At 43.2% G+C, this 20,473-nt stretch overlaps 1 protein-coding gene across 2 annotated transcripts in view; it reads left to right on the plus strand.

Moving 5' to 3' along the window:
* Positions 1–2,273: 2,273 nt before the first annotated feature.
* The window catches only part of sema4f (sema domain, immunoglobulin domain (Ig), transmembrane domain (TM) and short cytoplasmic domain, (semaphorin) 4F), a 114,757-nt gene continuing 96,557 nt past the window's right edge, over positions 2,274–20,473 (plus strand). Inside the window, exon 1 of one of the 2 annotated variants that reach the window (XM_060919684.1) lies at positions 2,274–3,078. In XM_060919684.1, the coding sequence (XP_060775667.1) occupies positions 2,988–3,078 (91 nt within the window). In that variant the 5' untranslated portion in view covers positions 2,274–2,987. Of the gene's footprint in view, positions 3,079–3,343; positions 3,369–20,473 lie in introns of those variants that run through there. The other variant, XM_060919771.1, reaches the window with a different exon arrangement.

Raw genomic sequence — 20,473 nt, forward strand, 5'->3', positions numbered from 1 at the left:
GCCTCTGATTCTCCCCGTGTCTGCGTGGGTTTCCTCCGGGTGCTCTGGTTTCCTCCCAGTTCAAAGACATGCAGATTAGGTAAAATACCCAGCCATTGGGGATGTACAAGACAGTGCATACTCAAGGCCTCTGCATGCTCTTGCGACAAGGCTTTCGCAGATAGCTTTTCGCAGACAGTTGTAATTTATCGTTGAGCGGGGAGTAATAGGCGTGCGCGATGTTATTCACCGCCACAACGCAAGGGGGCGCGAAGTCGCGAAATCGCTAGGAGTAGTTGGTGGGTGTGGTTAGTGGAGTGTTTATCCTCCGGTTACTTATAATGACTAGAACTGGAGTCGTATAGATGTACGTACTTCCTCACTTCCTTGATCAACCGCTCTTCGTGCTGCTCCATCTTCGCTTGTGTTTTTAAAAATGGCAGTCGTGAAAACAAACCAAACCGGGAAAGTAGAGAAGCGGAAGTGCGTGTACAGCGGATATAGAGTGGACCAGTCAGAGCCCTCTTGTCTGCGACGCTGTCTGCGAGGCTGTCTGCGGTGGTCACAATTTTTGGGAGGTGTGCGCAGAGCGTCTGCGGGGGGGGGGGGGGGGGGGGCTTCGCAGACGCCATCTGCGACGCCATCTGCGAGGACTGGGTTGTCAGCATAAATTGGCCTTTATGCTGTGTTCACACTTATACCGGTACGAAAGTGGTATAACTGTATCGATACAAAGTATACCGGTACAGTTTAGTGCATCTGTCCACACTAGCGAGAAATGTTTGCGGTTTTCTTTCACGGAAGTTGAAATGCGCGTGCGCGAAATGTTTCCGTGGTTACCGAGTAACTTCCTTCCGAGAATATGGTGGATGAAACAACGTGTGTGTGCTTTTTGTTGTCAATGTACAGTCTGTATTTCTGGTGGTCATTTATTCAGTCGAATCGTATAAAACGCACGAGGCAGTTGAGAAAGAAACAAAGAAAACGAATCTTCCTTTCTCCCCCCTTTCTTTGCTCCATGTAGCTCCATGGTCGTTTCGTTTTCGCATGCGCATTATATTTGTATCAATACAGAAGCGCTTCATCTGTCCACACTACAGTGAAGCGCTACAGTACCGATACTGTACCGGTACGAAACCCATACATTTGTGGGTTTCGTACCGATACAGTTATACCGCTACAGTACCGGTATAGTTGCTAGTGTGGACAGGTGTTGCGTGTCAGTCCCCAGCCTGGATAGATTGGGAAGGGTTTTGTCAGGAAGGGCATCAAATATGCGTAACAGATCCGCTGTGACAACCCCTAACAGGAGTAGCAGAAAGAAGAAGAAAAAGAAGCATCCAATATTATCTGTAGCTGCTTATCCTGTTCTACAGGGTCGCAGCCAAGCTGGAGCCTATCCCAGCTGACTATGGGCGAAAGGCGGGGTACACCCTGGACAAGTCACCAGGTCATCACAGGGCTGACACATAGACACAGACAACCATTCACACTCACATTCACACCTACGGTCAATTTAGAGTCACCAGTTAACCTAACCTGCATGTCTCTGGACTGTGGGGGAAACCGGAGCACCCGGAGGAAACCCACACAGACACGGGGAGAACATGCAAACTCCGCACAGAAAGGCTCTCGCCGGCTGCTGGGCTTGAACCCAGGACCTTCTTGCTATGAGGCGACAGCACTAACCAGTACACCACCGAAGAAGAAGAAAATATAGATAGACACCTGAAGCCAGCTAGGATTGGCTTCAATTCCCCTGCAAGCCCTAATGGATACGCAGCATAGAAGATTAATAATAATCCATCCTTTATCTGTAGCCGCTTTATCCTGTTCTACAGGGTCGCAGCCAAGCTGGATCCTATCCCAGCTGACTATGGGTGAGAGGTGGGGTACACCCTGGACAAGCCGCCAGGTCATCACAGGGCTGACACATAGACAAACAACCATTCACACCTACAGTCAATTTTGCATGTTCTCACAGACACGGTGAGAACATGCAAACTCCACACAGAAAGGCCTTCACCGGCTGCTGGGCTCGAACCCAGGACCTTCTTGCTGTGAGGCGACAGCGCTAACCACTACACCACGGAAGAAGAAGGAAATATAATGATAATAATAATGCATATAATTTTTTTCCAAACTGTTTTATTTTGTTAAGCAACAACAATCATACAGGTACGAATAATTGAATTGGAAATGCGGCTGTGTAGTGAGGCTCGGTCACGTGGTGTGGTATTACCTGTAGGTGATTAGTCAGTGGTGTGAGTGGGGTGGGGCGCTGAGTGAGTGGAGAGCGAGCAGGAGCACGGTTTGTTATAGTGACTCACTGGGATCTCGGGACAAATAAACGCTCTGTGGGTTTTTTCTTCCCCTCCTCTTTACGCTTCCACCAGCCTTTCTTTATTAATCTGACAGCGAGTTTCGGATGTGGTTGTAATGCTCCCTCGACCTGCTGAATAGAGACCAGGAGGTTTATATGGGACCAGATGAATTTGTGCTGCACTTCCAAGTGAACGGAGGGAAGGAGGGAAGGAAGGGACCTGAAGCCTGACCGGACGCACAGAGAACCCAGAGTGGGATCTTTGTTGCTGTAGCAGCCATCGGGTGAAGATATTTATTGCTATCAAGTTGGAAAACTTTGACTTTTCTTCTGTTTTTCTGAGGACACGACGCTGTTTAATTTCCTCTGAACGCAGCCTTCACTGAACCAACACACAGCAGGACGGAGAGTTAAAAAAAAAAAAAAAAGCATCATGATGTTTATCCTTATTTAGTGTTTGAAGTGTACAGGCTGCGTATTTGTATCTTTTTACATCAAAGCCGCGCCTTTTGCAAGTTAACAACTTGCACGAGCGGTTGTTTGTTTGTTTTTGTTTTTGTTTTTTTCCCCCTAAGTGAAATATTGTTGCGCGTTCGCAGCCCCTCAGTCTAACAGCCGGTATAATGAGCTGCAGCTGAGACTGGGCTTTGCAAGACTTTTCTCCTGAACTTTAGTGGCTGTGATCATGAAGCCGGCCACCTGTCTGCTCTCTGCACTTCTTCTGGTGCTGTGTTTAATTCCCAGCTCCTGGACAGCAGCTCTCTCCAGCCATGAAGGTCAGTGCTCCTGCTCCATTACACTTACCTGATCACGTGTGCAAGCTTTATTTAAAAAAAAAAAGGTTAGGTGCAAACTATCTATCCAACTCAGGTGCGCTCAGGTTTTTCCACAGAGCCAAAGCCTTACGAGTTGCATTAATCAACAAGAATAGTCTTTTAGTAGTAATAATAGTGTTATTATTATTGTTATTACTCTACATGAATAGTCACCATCTTGGTGTCCTCTGGCATTGTCGAGCAGGATGACGTACAGCAGAGGCGCACGCGCGACAGGTGACTCACCTCAGGTAGTTTATTTGTTTTTACGCCTCAGTGATCCAGAATGAACAGGACACATCGCCAGTGGTTTCCTTTCATTATTTACTTGATTCTGTACTTGGTGTCGTATTCACTACGGTGCGAGCGCCAGGTGCTCATGTGAAGTCTAGGCAAACTAGTTTTTCCTCCTTTGCATGTTGCTAACAGGTGTTGCGTTTCCTCAAGAAAATTGTACGTCCTGACTGAGTCTTTTGCCGAACAGGACACAAATCCATCCATCCATTATCTCTAGCCGCTTATCCTGTCCTACAGGGTCGCGGGCAAGCTGGAACCTATCCCAGCTGACTACGGGCGAAAGGCGGGGTACACCCTGGACAAGTCGCCAGGTCATCACAGGGCTGACACATAGACACAGACAACCATTCACACTCACATTCACACCTACGGTCAATTTAGAGTCACCAGTTAACCTAACCTGCATGTCTTTGGAATTTGAACGACTTAAAATCTCATCTAATCTCATTATCTGTATCCTGTTCTACAGGGTCGCGTGCAAGCTGGAGCCTATCCCAGCTGACTACGGGCGAAAGGCAGGGTACACCCTGGACAAGTCGCCAGGTCATCACAGGGCTGACACATAGACACAGACAACCATTCACACTCACATTCACACCTACGGTCAATTTAGAGTCACCAGTTAGCCTAACCTGCATGTCTTTGGAATTTGAACGACTTAAAATCTCATCTCATTTCATTATCTCTAGCCGCTTTATCCTGTTCTACAGGGTCGCGTGCAAGCTGGAGCCTATCCCAGCTGACTACGGGCGAAAGGCAGGGTACACCCTGGACAAGTCGCCAGGTCATCACAGGGCTGACACATAGACACAGACAACCATTCACACTCACATTCACACCTACGCTCAATTTAGAGTCACCAGTTAGCCTAACCTGCATGTCTTTGGAATTTGAACGACTTAAAATCTCATCTCATTTCATTATCTCTAGCCGCTTTATCCTGTTCTACAGGGTCGCAGGCAAGCTGGAGCCTATCCCAGCTGACTACAGGCGAAAGGCGGGGTACACCCTGGACAAGTCGCCAGGTCATCACAGGGCTGACACATAGACACAGACAACCATTCACACTCACATTCACACCTACGGTCAATTTAGAGCCAGCAATTATCCTAACCTCAAGTCAAGTCAAGTTTGTTTGTATAGCGCTTTTAACAACATTGTCGCAAAGCAGCTTTACAGAATTTGAACGACTTAAAATATGAGCTAATTTTATCCCTAATCTATCCCCAATGAGCGCAACGGTGGTAAGGAAAAGCTCCCTCAGACGACATGAGGAAGAAACCTCGAGAGGAACCAGATTCAAAAAGGAACCCATCCTCATTTGGGCAACAACAGACAACATGAATATAACATTAACAGTCCTAACATAAAGTCAGCTTCGTTGATGCTATAAACCCCCCACCGATGGAAACCCGAGCGCAAAACCGTTCACGACAACCGTAGTCCTAAAGTCAGCAAGTCAACTGCAGTCCCCAGCCACAAAAGCACCACTGCAAGAGTCCAGAACGTCCTCCAGGCGCAACCCCCAACTGTTCACATGGGGCCGCCCTCCACAGGAGCGATGCGATGAGACTCCAACCAGACACAGGGCATCAGGATGGATCAGGCAGGTCCGAGGAGCAGAAGAGGTCAGCATCTCGATCCCAGGACCGACATGTAACTCAGAGGGACAGATTTCGGGGGGGGAGAGAAAAAACACAACCTGCATGTCTTTAGACTGTGGGGGAAACTGGAGCAAACCCATGTAGACACAAGGAGAACATGCAAACTCTACACAGAAAGTCCGTCGTCGGCCGCTGGGCTCGAACCCAGGACTTTCTTGCTGTGAGGCGACAGTGCTAACCACTATACCAGTGTGCCGCCAGCACACGAATCTGCACTATATAATCAAGTTTATTTGTATAGCACTTTTAACAACAGACAAACAGAAAATTAAAGACATTAAACATGAGCTTATTTTATCTCTGATGAACAAGACTGTGGTGACGGTGGTGAGGGAAAAACTCCCTGAGACGACATGAAGAAACCTTGAATGAAACCAGACTCAAAAGGGAACCCATTCTCATTTGGGTGATAAAAGATAGTGTGATTTATAAATAATTTGCTTCTATAACAGTGTCCTATAGTCATAAAGCACAACTGCGTAACCAGGAAATTCATTATAGTTTTAGCATGAAGTCTGTTTTGTTGACGTTATCAACAGTTCATTGATGGAGACTTGAGTGCAAATTGTTCACAACAACTGCAGTCCTAAAATTATCATGGCAATTGTAGTCCTCAGCCATCATAGCAAAACTGTAAGTGTCTGGAGCCATCTTCTAAGTGTGACTTTCGACTGCCCATATGGGGCCGTCCTCCACAGGAGCAATGTGATGAGACTCCAGCCAGACGTAGGGCATCAGGATGGATCAGGCGAGTCCGAGGAGCAGAAGAGGTCAGCATCACTGGTGTCTCAGGATCAACATATAACTCGAGAGACAGAGAAAGAGAGAGAGAATGACTTTAGTGGCTGTTATCATGAAGCCGGCCACCTGTCTGCTCTATATAGTCAAAATTATACAGTCAAACTACAGTATGTAGTCAAAAGTCTTCCCCAAATTGTTGCTACAAAGTTGACCGAATACAATCGTCTGCAGTCTCTTTGCATGCTGAAGCTTTAAGAACTAAGACCCTGTTTACACTTGGTTTTAAAATGTCTTGGCTGATCGGATCACAAGTGAACAGCCAAGACACATCACTGTTTACACCTGCGTCTATCGTGAGTCTCCAAGGTGTCCAGCTGGCCACTTGTGTTCAGATTTCATTACCGTCTAGGTCACTTTTTTTCCTGGTACATCTTTGTCAGGGATGCATCAGGACACATTAGTGTTTACACTATAAACGTGGTCCAGTGCATCCCAGCTCACTTTGGCAAGTGGTATGAGTGAATGCATCTTCGTGGTCATTTACACTTGTATTTAGTGCTGTCCACTTGTGATCCGATTGTCCAAGATGCATTTTAAAACAAACCTGTTCCAGCATGCTCATGCTGCTGAACACAGATCAAGGTCCATGAAGACTTGGTGTCTCCCCCCCACCCCTCCTTGGTGAGAGTGGAAGAACTCGAGTATTCTGCACAGAGTCCTGACACCAACTGCACTGAACACCTTTGTGGTGGATGAACTGAAACACTGACTGCACCGCAGATCTCCTCACCTGACACCAGTGCCTGAGCTCACTAATGGCCCTTTTCCACTACCCTTTTTCAGCTCACTTCAGCTCACTTCAGCCCGACACGGCTCGCGTTTCGACTATCTCAGAGCGGCGCGACTCAGCTCGCTTCAGCCCTGCTTAGCACCCAAAACTCGCACCGTTTTGGAGTGGGGCTGAAGCGAGCCAAACCAAGCCGAGTGAGGCTGGGGGCGTGAGCAGACACTCCCCTGTGCACTGATTGGTGAGGAGGAGTGTCCTCACATGCCCACACGCCCCGCGAGCACGCTGGGATCTGTAAACACCGTAAACCCGGAAGAAGAATAATTACGAATTACGAGAATTTCTGAAGCCTTATGCGCCTCGCCTCATCTATACGCTCTTGCCAGTATCTGTTGCCGTTGTCGGTGACAACAAGCCACAGCACCAAGACCAGCAACACTAACGACTCCATGTTTATTGTTTATTATCCGCTTAAAAGGTCACTGATGTCACTGTTTGCGCCGCCTAACGACATCACGTGACGTCCACCCACTTTCGCTAACTCCACCCAACGTGTCCACCCACTTCCAGCCAGCACGGTTCAGCGCGGTTGTAGTCGAAATGCAACTCCAACAGCCCCGCTCAGCTCGACTCAGCCCAACTCAGCACGGCACGGCTCAGCCCAACTCGGCCACGTTGGTAGTGGAAAAGCGGCATAATGCTCTTGTGGCTGAATGAGCACAACCCCCCATGCTCTGCTCTCCAAAATATAGTGGAAAGCCTTCCCAAAAGAGCGGGCGTTATTGTAACATAAAGGGGATGAACGCAAACACATATAGGTGTGATTGATCAGGTGTCCACAAACCTTTGACCTTAGTGTTTATTTAAATGTGTATATATTAGAAAGCATTGATTTGATTTCTTACAGAGTGCTGAAAAATGACTTCCAAGCCAAAGAAGCAAACAGATAATAGAAAGCTGTTGATGTCTGGTTTCATCCCATTAACCAAAAATGACATTGTAAAACATCAAATGCTGAATTTCGATTGACGCACTGCCGTTTTGAATCAACAGGGCACCAAAATTTATTCATGTAGTTGTTTTTGACAAATGAGCTGATGCACTGGTTCAAAAGTTTCTCCGAAGTAATACAGACATCTATTAAAGTTAGCGTGATAATCCCCCTTTTGTGTGGAACCTCCCCTGGGTTCTGTTCCTCATTTCTCACACTTAATTCACTCCTGCTTCCTACGTTACGTTTCTGGAGCTGCAGAACATTTTCCATCTTTCTGTTTTTCTGTTAGAATAGCTTCCCAAATGCCATCAGGTTGTATCTTTTTTGTGATTATTTCTTTCAGAAGAGTGCATTGTGGGATGGAGTCTCTAATCATGCCCATATGGCCCGATTCACCATGTGACTGTTTCCATGTTCCGCTTAAACACCCTGTGGGAGAGTGTGTGTTTAGACTTGGGGGTTCTCGCTGTGCTCCAGAGTTTGTTTCTTACTCGCACCGGTAATGGAGTGGCAAACAAACATCTCCAGGCACGCAAGCTGCTCTCCTCTCAGGAGATGCTTCACCAATCAGCAGTACATCCGCTGCACAGTACCTGTTAGTTTGCCTGTAAAGCAATGGCTACCAAAACCATGACACATTTTGTTTTTGAGCCGCCAAATTTGTGTAATAAGCTATAGCTTAATTTATACATTGTTGTAAGCATTTTATCTTTGACCATCAGTGTGTTTCTTGTTCATGTGAAAAGGACTGCATGGAAAATCCCACCTTCTGACACTCGCCCTGTTTCTTAACCTCTTCATGTTGTCGGAGTGGATTTACCATTCGCCTGACTAGCTGTGCTTTCTAATACCCTTCTCATGACACTGATTAGGAGCTCCAACATCATAAGTGACCTTATGAGGTTTTACAAACAAGACATTTTGTGCAAGGTTAAAAGGAAAAACATGACGTGAGCGTTATGGGAATTTTCCATCAAAAATGCATTTTGATGCTTGCACTGCTGATGGAATAGGCAGTGGCTTTTTCCACACATTATTGACTTTCACTCATCCTCACGCTGGCTGTTGGGCTAGTATTTCTTTCTCCATCAGGCGCACATGCTTGAGTAACAAGAGTTGGCATGTATTCTGTTCTTATTGGGCTTCTGCTAGTTTTTATTTTTTTTTCTCCCTCTTGGTGCCTGACATTTTGTGTCATATGTCTACTCAAGTAGACATGCAGATCCAAGAACCACTGGGAAATATTTGTTTAACACCTTTTTTTTTTTAATGTGAATTTTCTTTATGATCCTAACATACAGTGGCATTTGTGTACAGCACAATAACAACGTGTGGAGGAGTGTGTTTTTTGCCTCACGTTAAATATGTGCTCTTTCCCAGACAATGAAAAAGACCAAATGCCGCCTTAGCCTACTCAGGATCGTGACCTCTGCGTTCTCCTCCAACGTCACTCCTACTTTGTAGGCGATTAAGGCTGGTGTGTCAGCACAAAAGCAAATTTTAATCAGCATCTTTTACAATGAGCCCCTAGATTGTTTGGTATGAAATGCCATCGCTAGCGTAAGCAGAGCCTAACCTGCTGTGTAAAATGAAGCTCGGAACACTGCTATCCTCTGTGTGGAGGTTGTCATGAGGGTTAGGGTTTATTCATACTCCAACGTTCTGCTGACTTTTTCCTTCCTCCTGAGGAGTGCTTCTTCCCACTGAATAAATTTTTTGTTTTTTTGCTTGGGAGTGTTGCAGCATAAACCTTTTAAGACATTCCCGTGGAAATTTTATTTTATTTTTTTATGGAGGTTAATGTGCCCCCCCACACAAACACACACACACCATGCACACACAGCTCAGTCTTCTTAATTAGATTTTGGAAATGAATTTCATTATCTGTCCTCAAGGCTATATTTATATTTCAGTACCTATCCAAAAGAAAAAGGCTTTCTACGCTAATAAAAGTGGAAAGCTGAAAGCACTAAACTCCACATTGAGGTCAAGTGGAGGGTCTCGTATAGCTGAGGTCAGACATCAGAGGTCACTCTGCACTCTGATTGATTTTCTGCCATGTTTCCTTTACCTTAATGTTATTGAACCATACGGTTATTCCAGAACCATTGAAACAGCAAGCCGTATAAGGCTCTAGCGAGGGGTTGGGGTTGTGTGCGGGTGGGTTTTTATTTATTTATTTAATAAATTAAGTCTTATTAGGTTACACAGATCCAGGATCAGCCTTTGCTACATGTCAGGAGGAGAAGAGTGTCATGGGAAGTCACTGTTTGCTGTCTGTCTACATGCCTGATAGTGCAATGATTGTGTGATTTGTACAATGACTGAATACAAGTGAGTAGGCGCACACAAAGTATGGACAGAGGTGAGCTGAACAAGCGCACGCACTCGTTCCTCTTTATGGCGCTGTTCTTTCTGCACGTCCAACTCATCTTTCATCCACGTGTGACATACATACTGTATGATAAGCCACATTCTTGTAGGTTGTCAGTCAATTCCTGACTCTTTACAGGCCACTGTGTGGGTTAACTCTTGTAGATCAAACATTTTTAGAGCTCCACAAGCTTGTCTTGACCTATATTATCTATTCCATGGCGTCATGCTTCATAATTTGTTGATCAGTCTGGCATCTAATGTGGCATAACTGTCATCCAGTCTTGTGTGGAGGATGTGTAATGCAATATTGAGATATTCAGATTACCTTGACGCACGCCCGCACGCATTCATTTACATATTTGGCTCTTCAAGACTGCCGGCTGTCTTCTGAAACTGATGAAGCACGACACTTAGAAACGGAAGCATCCTGACAATTCCTAATGTGTATGACACTAATGTCGGAGGACGTTTTACACCAAAACATTGACAAAAAGAAAATAAGGTTGAAAGACTACCTGCTTTAACCTCTTTGAGAGATAAAACATCAAAGAAAATGAAGGCATGAATAGAATGAGGCTCCGGTGACGGCACGTTACAGTCAAAGCTGTTCCTTTAAGTTTTCTAACACGGGAAAGTCTTCAGGACAGATGATTTTTATGATTTCTTAGAAACGTGACAAGTCGCACAAGTGATAATGGGAGCAAAAAACTTTCTTTGTGGCCGTTCCATGGCATTAAACGTGACTTTAAATGGATCAAATGTGCGATATGTCGTTCATTTTAATAAATAAAAAATTTAGTGTTGCAAAACAGCTGCGATGTGGTAATTTTATTTCAGTGTTTTATTCTTTTCAGGGTGATGACAGTAAAACTGATTTTACATCACGCTGTGTCACACTGCCCCTTCATTGATGTTCCTAGAACATTTCCTGTTGTGTTGTGCTCCTTATTGCATGCATTTTAAAAAGAGAATGAGAAAATAAATCTGCTACAGAATGATCTGGTAATGTCCATCTAGTACAGTGAGTAACATTTTCTATAGTTAGAGAAGCACTGACACGTGACAATATCCAAGACACTCTGAAAAATGTATCATGAAGTTAATATTCATATTCATATTGGAATATTATAATTTCCCAGCCCCAGTAGTTAAGGAGTGTCTAGGGCTGTGTGTATGTGCTCTTTACCACACGTGGAGAGGAAATGACTGACTTTGCAGTAGAACACCTATAAACACACATGTACTGAATGTGTTCCCTCTGGCACTGTGAACTGTCCTCCACTGAATCATTACCAAGCTGAACTGCATGATGACACGTTCAGCCCTTTTGCACATTTGTCTGGCAGACTGCAAGGTAGGTGAAACGTATTCCAATAGAGATCTTGCAGTCACGTGACCGGAAAGTACACAACCGCCATCTTGTCGGTCAAAAACACCGCTGAATACTGCTGCACTCGTGTACAGAATGGATCAATTTCAACCGACGGACTACACGGCTCATTTTTCTAATGAACAGATAACTAGATATATGTCTAAAATAAACGAGCTACAGATTTGTGACCCTTATGGCTTACCGGACGGAGTTTTCACAACCGGATTTTGAACTGCCAGCGGAATACCCAGACGTGTATAATTACCTCATTAACTTTCCCTCGCTGTTCAGTGGTGAAGCACTGCGTGCTTATAAATCTCTGGACAGTTATCTTTACAGAAATTCAGGATTTGTCAGCGACTCAGATGTGGCATCTTGTAAACAAGAATCCTCATTGGATGGGTAAGTCACTTAAGTATTGAGTATAGCACTGACCAGCCGATTATAGAATAGAATAAGGTAATTCCAGCTGTAATTCCAAATCGTCCGTCTTGTTTACATGGATCTGGCGTTGGAGAGATAGAGGCTTAGCAGTGGAGGTTTGAGTGGCTGTTTTCTGAGCTTAGTCAACAGGCCGGCTCTGCAGCCTCGCTTTTGCTTCCGCTCCCGACGCCGCCTCCTTCACTTTGCTTCCGATAACAATCCACGGAGACCCCGCTGGTCTCGCTATCTCGTCCGGAATGTTGTGCATGCGATGGAAATCGCTACAAACCGTCATTTTCTGCTGGAAACCAATGTTCAGTAAGTCCATACGGTTGTAGTGGATATTGAAGTCCGGTACAGACGAACAACACGCAAAAATACACACAAAAACCGTGCACAGGTAGGGAGAGCTTGTAGCCGCAGCCGTTGTAGTAGAATTGTATATAGTAGGGTTTTCCAGAAGAAAAGGTAGAAGTAGAAGGTGGAAATATGGCGTTTGACCTACAAGATGGCGTCTGTCACAATCTGGATCGGCTGTGATGTCACATGCAAGTGCTCCATTGTAATAATAATTTAGTATAAATACGCAGGTGATTTTTATAGGAAATCATGTCTGCCGATTGGTCGAGAGATTCTGACTATTTCTCGATAATCCCTTCGAGTGACTTGGCAAAATGGCAGCCAATCACTTTGCCACTGTAAGTGAGGAAGAATGACAATTTATGAAAGAAAATGCTGTTCCTAAAAGCACTAAAGATGCTATGAAGCTTGGTCTAAAACTATTCAAAGGTAAGGTGGAATTGTGATTTGATTTTATCTATTTCAAAACAAAGTATTTTATGTGAGTTGGCATAGATAAGTGACAAGTTTGTGCACGTTACATTTGTACGGTGCTTTTGAAGATTGAAATAAATTTATTATTATTATTACCTCCGCCAAGGAGGTTATGTTTTCGGTAGCGTTGGTTTGTTTGTTTGTTGGTTTGTCTGTTAGCAACATTACGGAATTAGTTATGAACGGATTGCTCTGAAATGTTTTACAGAGGTGTGACTGGGCACAAGAAACAATCCATTAAATTTTGGCGGTGATCCAGATCACCGTCTGGATCCCGGAATTTTTTAAAGGATTCTTGGCGGAGGTCTGCGCTCTCCAAGTGCTTTTCTAGTTATTATTATTATTATTATTATTATTATTATTATTATTATTATTATTATTATTATTTAAGTCGCCTATGCATTTATACTAAAACAGTTATCTGCCTCAGGCTCAGTGAATATCGGTGAATAATAACCTCGACTGTGTCTGTTATCATTCCCCGATCTTCACTTCATCTTCGGCGAATAATTGTTCATTATTCTATCCGCATTCACTGGATATGAGTAATCGTATGCTCTGATTGGCTACTGTACTACTAGGATATCAGCTCATATACTGTGAGTAGAGAAAAACAAAATGGCGGAGCGTGTTGCTGAACCAACTGAGGACGAAATAAAAACTCTGAAACAAAACCCCAAAAAATATTTTAAAAAAAGCAGCAAAATATGGACTAAAAGTATTTGATGGTAAGAACGTATTTTTTCCAACAAAATTTATTATTTAGCATTTTTCACAAATTGTTAGTCATTTCGCCGGTTTGTTTACATTCTAAGTGGAAATGATTTTGTCATACATTTTGTATGAAGTTTTTATTTATTGCGTTTGTGAAAAATGGAAATAAAAATGCTCTGTTTTCTCAAAATCAGTGACTGTAGATAGAATAAAACAGTTATTCCACTCAATCTCATCGTACATGGCTTATAGCCAACTTGGTGCTACGCACCTCGTTGGTGATCAGCTTATGTACGACTCGATTTTGTGGAATAACTGTTAAATGTAGATGGGGTTTTTGGTATACATCACATGTGCTTTGAGCTTTGTGTGTCACAGGATGTGTGAAAATAAATCCCTGTAGTCAGGAGCTTCCTCTTGTGTTTCTGACCGTAAATCTTCTCACGCACAGATGCTCCATTTGTGAAATGATGCAGTGGCTATATTTCACAACCTTGAAAACAAGCGTTGCATACTTTCACTGATTGATTACAGTTGAATATTACATCAGTTCATGACCAGAGATGAATGAGGTACGACACTGAGAGTCAGTGGGAGAGATCAGAATTCTGGAGCTGTTGAAGCCTGCACAGTGCTTCTGGAAGGTTATTGATTTTAGGCCTGTCATGGCATAATTTTTAAAATATGGTGCGAAGAAATTGTATTGATCTGCCATTCTTTTTAGGAAGGGTTCAGAATGTAGCGCTTTGCTTTCACCTGGTTAAATTGGTGTTATTTGCTTTACTGTAAGGTCGGGGTTTGGCATTTACGTTCTCTCAGCCTCTATTTCTCCCCACCCCCTTCCCCCCCAATCCATAGTATGGATGGGGTTGACTCCATCCATGGTAGTGCCAGCAACAAAACTCAGCTTGTGCATCGAGATCTTAATGGCAGGATGCAGCCTTGAGAGAACAAAGGAAAGCTGTGGACTTCTTTCTCTACATGCGTGTGCATGGGTGCGCACGTACACGCACAGAGACACAGCTACTGTTTAAATCAGAAAAGCCCTGACTAATGGATTTGTGTGTTTTGTGTGGTGTGTGTTTTGGTAGTGGAAACCAAAGGGTGTAAAACCCATCCCTTGTTAGGTCTGTCTTCTTTCTTTCATCCCACTTTTATTGGTCTCTAATTGGAGGCTGGGTTTGTAATTAAAATAAGATGGCTTGTGAAATACTGGGGAGGGATTTAATAGTCAAACATGGTGAAAAAATCCCCCCCCCCCTTTTTTTTGGGCTTGAGACAAAGGTTGCTCCTGGTGCATCTGCTAGATATTCACCAGAGCAGCTTGGCACAGTAGGAGAAATGGGTAAATTGATATCATACGTCTACACATATCTAGAGAAGGTTCTCCATTCCATCACACGCTTGTTTTGGACGAGACTAAAACAGCCACTCTGTGTGTGTGTGTGTGTGTGTGTGTGTGTGTGTGTGTGTGTGTGTGTGTGTGTGCGCGCGCGCGCATAATTGTTTTCAGGAGACTGTGCAACAGATGCTATGCCCCCTCTGTCACATCAAGCTGAAATCTTAAGTTGGCAAGACAGCAAATTTGGGGATGGGCGAATAAATTATTTTTCATGCATGCTTCATTAATCCCGTGTAGATTTCTATTTATTTATTTAATTTCACCAATGAGTTGAGCTGGTGCCAAGTAGGCCAGTGCAAGAGTACAGTATGTCAGGAAGCATTTTGTAGCTTGTATCTCTCCCTGTGTGTGGTTAGTGTCTGTGTGGCTGCTGCTTGGAATCCATGGCCTGAGAGAAAAGCAGTATCATCTCAGCTCATTATAGGAATTGAAGTGTTTTTGCTCTGGCAAAGTGAAGAGAGGTTCTGAGCCAAGCCTGATGGAGAGCGAGAGGACATGTAAGCATATACAGGCTTTGATCTAGTGTTATGACTTCCTATTACCTAAAAGCTTTGTGACCGAAAGAAGCAACCAGGAGGCATAGACATGGATGGAAGCATAGATATAAGAGACATCTTACCTGGGCTGAGAGAAATAACTGAACTGTTGTTCAGTGGTCCAAAGGCCTCTTTTTCTCCAACGAAAAGTAATTTTTGCATTTTATGTGGAAATCAAGGTCCTAAAGTCTGAAGGAAGAGTGAAGAGGCACAGGATCCAATGTGTTTGAAGTCCAGTGTGAAGTTTCTGCAGTCTGTGATTTTGGGGTGCCATGTCATCTGCTGGTGTTGGTCCACTGAGCAACAGTCCAGTTCTTTCTCTCCTTAGCCCAGGTAAGACGCTTCTGACGTAGACTCTGGTTCAGGAATGGCTTGATATTAGGAATGCGACAGTTGTAGCTCCTTTCCTGAAGACGTCTGTGCATGGTGGCTCTTGATGCACGGACACCAGCCTCAGTCCACTCCTTGTGAAGCTCTCCCAAGTTCTTGAATCAACTTTGCAGACCTTGAGAGGATTGTCAAGAAGTCATCCCTGTTGCTTGTGCACCTTTTCCAGCCAGCCTTTTCAGCAATGACGACCTGTGGCTTACCCTCCTTGTGAAGGGTGTCGATGATCGTTTTCTGGACAACTGTCAAATCAGCAGTCTTCCCCATGATTGTGGTTGCTTATACTGAACTAGACTGAGAGATGCACAATATTTATACTGGTTTTTTTGTTTGTTTTTTTACACAAACTTGAAATTAAATATTCTAATAATCAGAAATCCTGTATCTCAAATTTTCATGAGCTATAAGCCATAATCATCAAAATGAAAGAAAAAAAGATTTGAAATATTTCACCTTGTGTGTAATGACCATGGAATATAAAATTTTACCTTTTTGAATTAAATTATGAAAAAAATGAACTTTTTCACAGTATTCTAATATGTTGAGATACACTGGTATTTGTCACATGGATTTCAAATGAATTGGGAGGGTTTTTTCTCCTTTTTTCTTTCTTTCTTTTTTTTTGCCCACAGCACTCTACATTACAAGCTTCATTGCACAATTCTTATTTTACTCTTAGATCAAATCTGTCTTGCTTGATTGTTCACACTCTTCACCAAAAGTGATTCATGTTTGTATAAAATTTGACTAATCTGTTTCCTGAAACACATGGACTTGATGTCTTGGGCAATAGTTTAACTACATTACTCGGTTTTGGTAAGGGTTTAACATGGTGGTGGTGGTTGTGTGTGTGTGTGTGTGTGTGTGTGTGTGTGTGTAAATCAGATCCTTATCAGGTTTTTCATCTGTTTGGCAATTTGTATTAATTCCTTTATAAATCATTCATCATTTGCTTTTGGGTTCATAATGAAACCTCACAGATAGATCTTGAACCATCTCTATTGCCCAATTGACCTGATTCACCAATCACATTTCCTGTAAGATGATGTGTAAGTAATAGTTTACTTATCCTGAGAAAATAATTAACCTGTGGACACACTTCTGGCCAACTGATTAATACTTTGTGTTTGACTGAAGCACCCGTTTCTGTTGGTCACTCAGTCTCTGTTAAATTATTGACAAAGATGACATCGGAGTTGATAAAAGATCTTGCAATAAAACAAAAAAACAAACCCTGACATAAGATCTTTGTCTTTCTATTTTGGTTTAGCCTGGTTTTGTTTACCTCACACATTTTGGTGAACACACACAATCTGTTTTTCTGATGACCTAGAAAGATGTTTTATAGATTTTTATTTATTTCCCCTCGGTTCTTTTACATGACACATCTTTGTTGTGCTCCACATCCAAACCCACGCATACAGTCATCATGCCTCTCTAAGACCAGAAACACAGTCAATACTTCCTTTAGCTCAGGAAGCTGAGCTAAGAATGAGTAGCATTTTAATCTTTGTGTAATATTGAACATGCCTGGTCTACTCGTACACTGCAGTAATGTTCAGTAACGTCTGCAAGAACATTTGATTTGAATTTCACGTTAGTTGATGGCAACACAAGTTTCCATTGCTGTGCAAAAGGTTGATTTGCTGAATGATTTTTGAATGGCCGTTTGAAAACCTACCCATATTTTGAAGAAATGGTATGTCAGGGTTTATGGAAAAAATATGGTGTTGATGGATCATTTCTCTCACAGGAAGTCACGCCCCCTCTCTGTTATTTAAAAAAAAATGAATTCAAAGTGACGGCTGCTACCCTGATGTGTTTAGTCTGATCTTTTCCATGGAAAAGATGAGCATGTTGTGTGGGATTTTGTTTCAGTGTAGCTGATGAATTTGAAGGCTTTTTTTTCCAGTTTTGATTCACTCACTACCTTGTAAACTGAATCCACAAACAGGTGTATGGTGGCTTGGATCTGTGCTGGTTTCCTGCCTGCGAGTAAAAAGATCACGTCTACTATTGCTGTTTTACACTCGGTGTGAGTTCCATGCCAAGTTCAATTTGGTGGCTGAGCAGCAATTCTTAGAAAATTATGGTAATTGATTTATTCAAATATCTGTTTTTGCATGAACAGATTGCAACTTCAGTTTATCAGTTGTGATTTGAAGAATGACGGGTTTGAGGCAAAACAAACTTTGGAGCTGTAAGCAGCTGTTGCTTCACACTTGCAATCTGGATCCCACTGATCTGAGATTGTGGCCGAGGGTCATAGTCTGGGACAGAACATAGGAAGTCTTAGGCTGTGTCCACATTCATATGGTGAAGTTGTAAAATGGCATTTTAAAATGAATAAATAAAAATGATCTAGATTAGATTAGATTAGATTTATTGATCCCTTTGGGAGTGTTCCCTCAGGGAAATTAAAATTCCAGCAGCATCATTACAGGATAAACAGAGAATAGAAAATAGAGAAAACTACGAGATAAATTAAGTATTAACATATACAAATATTTTTTAAAAAATGGAAAAAAGATGAACATTTTAGCTCTGTATCAGAAATGGCGTCCGTCCGTACGAGAACACTTGAAAATGCATATCACATGACTATTCACGTACACTGGTATGAATGGCAGATGCTGTTTTGTTTTTTCTCTTGGAAAAGGATCATGTGATTTTTAGAAGTGTAATGAATTGGGAAAGGAAAATGTCCGAGACCCAATCAGGATGTGAATGTGGGTGTCTGCATCATCATTTCCAAATGTCTCCATTTCTGCCTGTCTACACTACACTAAAACACCTACCTTGGAGTTTTCAAACTAAAATGAAGTCAGCAGTGTCTCCAAAAGTCTGTTTTTGGGGATCGAAAACTCCCAGAGTAGTGTGGACGCCAGGCACAAACAAGGCAAAAGTGATTAATTTTAAAACTAAAATGTATTAACATGGATGTATCCTTAGAATGTAAACTCTCTTGCGTAGTGGATAGTCTCATCTCATCATCTCTAGCCGCTTTATCCTGTTCGCAGGCAAGCTGGAGCCTATCCCAGCTGACTACGGGCGAAAGGCGGGGTACACCCTGGACAAGTCACCAGGTCATCACAGGGCTGGCACATAGACACAGACAACCATTCACACTCACATTCACACCTACGGTCAATTTAGAGTCACCAGTTAACCTAACCTGCATGTCTTTGGACTGTGGGGGAAACCGGAGCACCCGGAGGAAACCCACGCGGACACGGGGAGAACATGCAAACTCCGCACAGAAAGGCCCTCGCCGGCCACGGGGCTCGAACCCGGACCTTCTTGCTGTGAGGCGACAGCGCTAACCACTACACCACTGTGCCGCCCCGTAGCGGATAGTGGAGTTTTAAAACTTCTTAAATATTTCCTTTAAGTTACCCTCCTCTTAAATTCTCAGATGGTGGACATAAACCTACATTCCTTACTCTCATAACCATATACTTTCAGGGCTTTCCCCAGGAAAAAAATATCAGAACAGTGAGGGGGTGGGTGGGTCCGGGGTCATGCTCCCCTGGAAAATTAGACTTCAAATGGTGTATTCTCATGGCCTCTAGGGCTGATTTGGGTACAATTCAGCATTTTTTAAAAATTTGCTGTTTTTTACCTTGTCAAATATGCAAGGGGCAAAATTTTAAAGTGCAAAAATTAGATTTGAAATGAAAACACTGGAAACAGTCAATTCAGAGAACTATTTAATGTCTCGTGAACTTGCTTGAAATGCTCAGTGCTCTTGGGCAGCTTCGTAGCATGCCTCTTCATTTTCCAATCCCAGGATGCCAGGACCACAATGGAGGTCAAATCACGTAATAGCACCATCTAGCGACCAGCGCCGAGAACATGGTTTTATGGCAGTGCACGCAGCGAAACCCTTTTTCACTTCTGGGTTGAGTTCCAGGATAGTCTAGACCTATATATTACAATATCTTCCTGTTTCTATAGTTATTACTCATTTTCAGAGGGGAATAGGAGATATTTAGGTGCAGAAAGTACTCTGCATTGTTCAATTTATAGTATTGGGTGGTTGTGTGTGGGTTTCTTTTTGTGCGCAAGTGACAGCACGGCACTGACGTCACACAGCGTGGCGTAGCACCACGTATCTGCGCTTTGGGGAAAGCCTTGCTTGTCCTGTTAGCTTTAGAGTTACTGAAATAAGCTGTGTAGTAGTTATTGATGAGTATGTTTTAAGATGAATAACTGAAAATAAATGTGGCCATTTAAGGGTTTAAACTACTATAGTATTGTCCACTGGAATATTTATTTCTCAAATATCATCCGATTGGTGGTCGTAGTGAATTGGTGTAATTGTACATACTGGACATTTAACACCCCTTAGGCAAGTGACAAACTCCTTGACTTACAGTTTCAATCAGGGCTGTGAAAAATCCGCGGATCCGCGGAATTCCACGAATTTGGCCGCCAAAAATATAATTTTAGTAAATCATCTAATTTTGCAATAACAAATTGGGGGGGTAGGGGTTATTGTCTACCGACCGCTAGTAGTCTCGTACAGCGAGTGTCACCGAGCCGGCGAGTCTGGGAAAGAACCTACCGCAAATTGTTCTTTCTGTAACGACATTGTAATTTTTTTGGTATCTTTTTTCTTTTGCGACAATGACAGACCAGTTTACGGCATTTGTGCCATGCTTACAAACCATGGCGCGAATCTTGTGTACTTTTCGTTTTACCATTGTGCTCTTTAAACATGCTTTCGATATCAACGGTTTTGAAAAGGAGAATTTCGCGGTATGTCCGCGTCACGGAGGGACATCGTTCAGAGGGAGGACGGTGAGACCGACGATGTCAAAAACATT

This window comes from Neoarius graeffei, chromosome 1, assembly GCF_027579695.1.
Source record: "Neoarius graeffei isolate fNeoGra1 chromosome 1, fNeoGra1.pri, whole genome shotgun sequence".
Lineage (NCBI taxonomy): Eukaryota > Metazoa > Chordata > Actinopteri > Siluriformes > Ariidae > Neoarius > Neoarius graeffei.